The sequence below is a fragment of the Lethenteron reissneri genome, chromosome 21 (genome assembly GCF_015708825.2).
Source record: "Lethenteron reissneri isolate LAM-NWPU_2019-01 chromosome 21, ASM1570882v1, whole genome shotgun sequence".
In the NCBI taxonomy this organism is placed as follows: domain Eukaryota; kingdom Metazoa; phylum Chordata; class Hyperoartia; order Petromyzontiformes; family Petromyzontidae; genus Lethenteron; species Lethenteron reissneri.
The window spans coordinates 19,440,098-19,445,488 of record NC_083799.1 but is presented as its reverse complement, the minus strand read 5'-3'; the positions used below and the strand labels follow the sequence as shown (position 1 = coordinate 19,445,488).

The window sequence follows — 5,391 nt, the reverse complement described above, 5'->3', positions numbered from 1 at the left end:
ATGCACGTGAATCTGCACACATTGCCAGGATATGTTACAGTACCTGTCATGAAAAGCTGAATGTTACTTTTGAGATGTGAAATACCATTTTGATTTAGTTGAAATTGTAATCAACCATCCCCTCTAAGATTGGGCTCGTAAGACAATTTGCAGTGTTGCTAATAAGGTGCACGATTAGTTAAGGATGCTGTGGCATCAATGTGCAATAGCCTACAGCTACCTACCCACATGTTTTTCAGAGTATCCTTTACACCAAACCCAGTGGCAGCCGTCCGTGAGCACAAGGTGATTTAGCATTTGGCTTGTAATCGGCCATTAGTCTGCCAGCAAAGGGCGATGACTGCTATGTGTAATCACAATTGAGTATGCTGCATCGGCAAAAATTTCTATAAACATGCCTGTTAACCGGGGATTTCGACTTGTAGGATTGTACTATATTTTGGAATATTGAACAGACAAGCTAAAATATCAAGACACTGAACATATTTCCCTCTGCATCTTAACAAGGAAATAATTCATACTAGACCCAGCAGAAATCAAATATCTGCCTGGATTCCATTATATGCCCAGCCATATGCATTGCACACCTGCTCTCCGTTTTAGTCAGTGGCGAGTCTCGAGCAGTGGTAACAAGCCCTCGTGCGGGGTCAATGTCAGGGTTGTCCTTGGCCCCCTGCTGTTTGCAGCTTAACAGCCTCTTTTTTGCCACCTCATTGAGTGATTACAATGCATTTGAAAGGATATCGGGGCACGCAAAGGCACCTTTGCAGCAATGGTTCAGAGCTACCGATCCTGCTCCGTTTCATGCAAATTGACAATGAGCAGTAAAGCTTTTGCGAACATTTTAACAAACTTAACATCTTACATTGTGAAATCCATATTAAAGCATAATCGAATGTTGCACATCGGCTGCCAGCAGAAAAAAATTGCAATCACATGGCATTTCAATTTTGAAATGTGTTCAACCATAAGGTTATACTGTGGTAAAAGTAGGCATGCATTGAAAATAACCCAAGCTCAACATGTCCACCTTATTCTCGTTTCTAATTTGTAAATGTGCACAACTATCTGTCAGTATGCATCAAATTTTGAAGCAGCTTTCATTACATTAAAAATGTACTAAAACCGTCAAAACCTGTTTGCAAACACAACCTTTCCCTTCAAAACTAACGATTCAATGTTGTTGCTAATGGCATTACTGTCTACATTATACATTGGCCAAATAAAAGAGAACGACAGGAAAATCAGATCTTTCAACGTTTATTGAACATGGTTTTTGCTTCCACAACGTTCCGTTGGTTTACACGGGCTTTGGAGGCGGTGGCACACGTGGAGCCTGGGCCTGTAAAAACAAAGTGAATAAAAGTCTCACAACAGAACATTGATAGTTTTGCACTTGTAATATATATTGGATGTTTGTACTGTGCATACAAATAAAACGAGATGGCATGTTTTTTCCAGAGTGAAAACTGGATCGTGACATTTTTGTCCCAAAAAATCGTGTACGGCTGAAATGTATTGCAAAATGTCGTGCAAAAAGTAGGCTCAAGTGCCAATGTGACCTACCCCAGCAGGACGGAACCTTGGTGGAGGCGTGCGGTCCTTGCGTGCCTCTCTCGACCTGTTCCTCACCACCTTGCTATGGATGGCGCAGCTCACACAGTAGTGCAGCTTGGCATACAGCTTGGGAAGCACGTAAGCTGTGTAAAAAGACACACCACAATTAATACAATTTTATAGTTTTAAAAATATTCTGCATAACCTGTCAATTAACATTTGATATAACTGGATAAGGTTCGCTCTAAATGAAGCACTTGTCAATGCAAGGTCATGAACTCAAAAATTAACCCGTAAAAACAAAGTTTTTCACTCTAAATCCTTTATATGCGTGGCGGCTAGAGTCCTCTCGTCCTCTGGCTTGAGATGGCTGCTACCTATGGGTCAGATGATTGTCTGCCAGCATTAAGCAATTGGTAATTAAATATTTTTTAAAAAATTCCCTAAACAGTGTAACATTTTTGAAAAAAATTTTCACGAAAATTAATTGTCACGCACAACGAGTCTGTGTGGAAAATGTCAGCTCGATTGGATCACGGGAAGTGGGTTAAAAAACGACCGAAAGATTTGCACGGTCGTAAGCAAGCAAGCAAGCAAGCGAACTTAATATATAGGATTTAAAAAGTCCGGTTTATTGCACTCAAGTCACATTCATTTCTGGAGCGCTAAAATTAAAGCTTTGGATAATGAATGCTGCAAATATGTAGTGAAAAACAAAACGTAGGACCCGTACACTCAAAGACGCTGGCCTCGGAGATGTCACGCACAGCTGCAGCCTCCACAATGTTTCTGATGACAAACTTTTTGATCGCCTTATCCTTGGGCACGCAGCGTGCGCAATTCGTGCAGCGCACCGGCTGCACATGGCCACGGCCCTTCTTCGCACGCCCGTTGTTCCTCCTCTTCTTAGTCTGGACGAGAATGTGGACAGAGGCACGTCAGCTAAATTCACAATAAAACAATATTGCCACTTACGTTACCAATCTCACATTTTTGCATACAAATTTACTCGCATATTCCCATATTAAAATGTTGGTCACAAAGTCCATCTTAGCAAACAATCATTTACTAGATTTTCTACACATCATTTTCAGTATTATCAGTTCTCAAGTGTATCTATTCATGAAATGAGATTAAATTGTACTTTACCATAAATTTACTTTTAATAACGGGAGCCTCGCTACTATCTCATATCTCATAACACTAAGACAGTCACAATTCTATCCACCAAATTTAGAATGATGTTCACATTTGAAACAAGCCAGTATACGCATAGCTGTGTAACCCAAATTGGATATAAATCGAACAGGTGACTTAAATTTCCCAAGATTGAGAACTTAACTTTGATTGGGTAGGTACATGATATTTCATATGTATGGAGGCGTATACACAAACCACCAAAGCACATCCACCATCGACCATGTATACAAAGCTGACCGAGGCACAAACATGACTCACGGAGACGGCAGTACATTAAGTAAAATGCGTATTACCTGCACATTCAGCTACACATAATCGCATTCGATATTGGTTTAGTGTTTTTTTCCTCTAAGACAGCCATGCCAAACTGTTCCTCTGAAAACAAATCAGAATTGATTACATTTCTTTGGTAGTTCGAGGAGTTTCGTTTAAAAGAGGAAGCTAAAGAGTGGGGGAGGTTTTACCAACGCAGTATTAAGAACGGTCTAAAGAGTATCCCCACCCACATCATTGGATCACGAGCGCTACGCTAGCGAAACAACTATTTTAAAATCAAGGCAACGTTTCAAACGTCTCGTGAGTTTTAATTCGTAGTAATTTAGCAAAACATTCCATGGATAGAGGGGGCATCCTCGTGAAGTGCGTCCTTAGCCGTCGGCACTGAGCAGTATTCCAGTTCAACAGAGCCAGTGCCCGTTCCCAGTGGCGGCACGTACGGTACAACCATGCAGCCAGTCGACTTCCGAGAAGAGGGGCACTCGTTCGAGTAACCCCGGGAGAGATGCCGAGCCCAGTCGAAACGTCTCGTATTCTTTGGTTTGTCTCGTCTTAACCCTTAACAAGGCTGTTCGCGGTTTGGTCTAAATTCACTAATTTAATCACAATCTGCGATTTAGCTCGTACTTTAACGTGTAGTGTCGTAACCAGTGTAGTGTAAGGCAAAGGGATCGTAGTTATTGTACAGCTTTAGTTTACTACTCTGTGTAGCTCTAAGTGTGTGGGGTATTGGAAATGGTACGTGTAGTGTCGAGTGCGCGCTAGCGATATGCTACGTGCCGTCTGATATTTTATAGCACTGTGTATAGTGTTGCTTTACTTTACACATTGCCACGCATATCGTACGTATATTACGCGTAGCATATTTCTGAAGCGGTCTATGATTACGTGTCACGCCGGTTGCGTATGGACTATGATTGAAATTGCGCAAAGCGTTCTGAATGTAGTCAAAACCGGCCTCGCAGTTACATATCAACTTTAACTCAACTAATATCAAAGCGAAAGTTAAAAGCAGTAACGAAGATACACTCGGCAATCGCTGCTCAAGGTAAGTTGCAAGCCAAACCACGTCCTACACAGTAAACCGCTGCGTTCTGCACTTTCAACTGAGCGATAGCAAACAATAGACACTCTCTCTTTCGTCTGAGCCATCTCGCCGTGGCGAGCAGACCTCGACATTAGCATCGAGCCCCTGCCGAACACGCTGCCGCCGCCGCTGTAGAAGACGAGGCCCCGGAGTGAAGCCCGAGCAAGGCCTCAACACATGGCGGCCGCCGCCGCACCCCGCCGTCCCCAACACCACCGAGACAATTCTCGTAAAGAAAACTAAACGCGCGAACCGTAACACGGGTGATGATACATCGCTAAAGTTCAGTAAAACGGCGGAGTGTGTGTGTGTGTGTGCAAGGGAGAAGGGAATGTGTGGGGGTGATGGAGTGCGGCGCGGAGGAGCGGCGAGGCGACCCACCATGTCGGCAGCGCAGACGGGGGAGAAAGGAGCGCGCAATGCACTCTGGGAGCCACTCGCACTGCGCATGCGCGTCACGAGGGCGCAGGTTGGACGCCTTTCAAATAAATAAATAAAGAGTCGGGTCGAGGCGGCGGCGCCGCGCGCGGTATTGTCCGACGATTCGGATCGTCGTCGTTTTTCGGTGGCGTCGCTCCTCGTGGGATTGTGTTGTGAGGCGCAGCGATACTGCGGTCGAGGTACAGGAGTGAAAGTGTACCCGGTGGTCCTACTTTACGGCGAAACGCGTCACCGGCTGAGAGAGATATATATCAATGCGCGCGACATCCACGTGCGTGTCGAGGAGGGGAATCGATTCCGTCTGCGTGGTGCGCAAATTGCGCTGCGCGATTCCGATTTTTGTCGCGCGCATGCTGGAATCGAGGAATCGAGTCGAGTGACGTGGGCATGGAAGAACGGGGTGAACGAAATAATCTCAACCAACGTCTTTGGGGCCGTCCATAAATGACGTCACGCGATTTTGGACGATTTTTGACCCCCCTCCTCCCCCGTCGTCACACGGCGTCACAAAAAGTCAACCCCCCCCCCCTTTAATATGACGTCACAAAGCTCTGTCTGCCCTCCCCCACCAAAAAAATATATAAAACATGCTTCAAGTCATTTACACCACTGGAACCTCATTTGCCAGTAAAAAATATGATAATTATTTTTTTAGCCTTCTATCTGGCAACAAGGAGTCATGTTTGCATAGACCACAATACATGCAGTCATAATGCAAACAAAAAACATAACTCTGATAATGTATGCACTGTCCTTGAAGTTTATTGGTCCACACCCGAGACAGCTTCCCTTAGAGCCGAGTCTCACATGGGTTGGACCAGATGACGCCA

At 44.6% G+C, this 5,391-nt stretch overlaps 1 protein-coding gene across 1 annotated transcript; it reads right to left on the bottom strand.

The window, feature by feature from the left end:
* Nucleotides 1-1,244: 1,244 nt before the first annotated feature.
* Nucleotides 1,245-4,657, bottom strand: RPS26 (ribosomal protein S26). The gene is made up of 4 exons (XM_061556057.1): nucleotides 4,502-4,657; nucleotides 2,291-2,468; nucleotides 1,567-1,700; nucleotides 1,245-1,342 (listed from the first exon to the last, which is right to left on the bottom strand). Exons 1-4 carry the CDS (start codon nucleotides 4,568-4,570, stop codon nucleotides 1,301-1,303), a joined length of 423 nt encoding a protein of 140 aa, XP_061412041.1. The 5' UTR covers nucleotides 4,571-4,657; the 3' UTR covers nucleotides 1,245-1,300.
* Nucleotides 4,658-5,391: the final 734 nt, after the last annotated feature.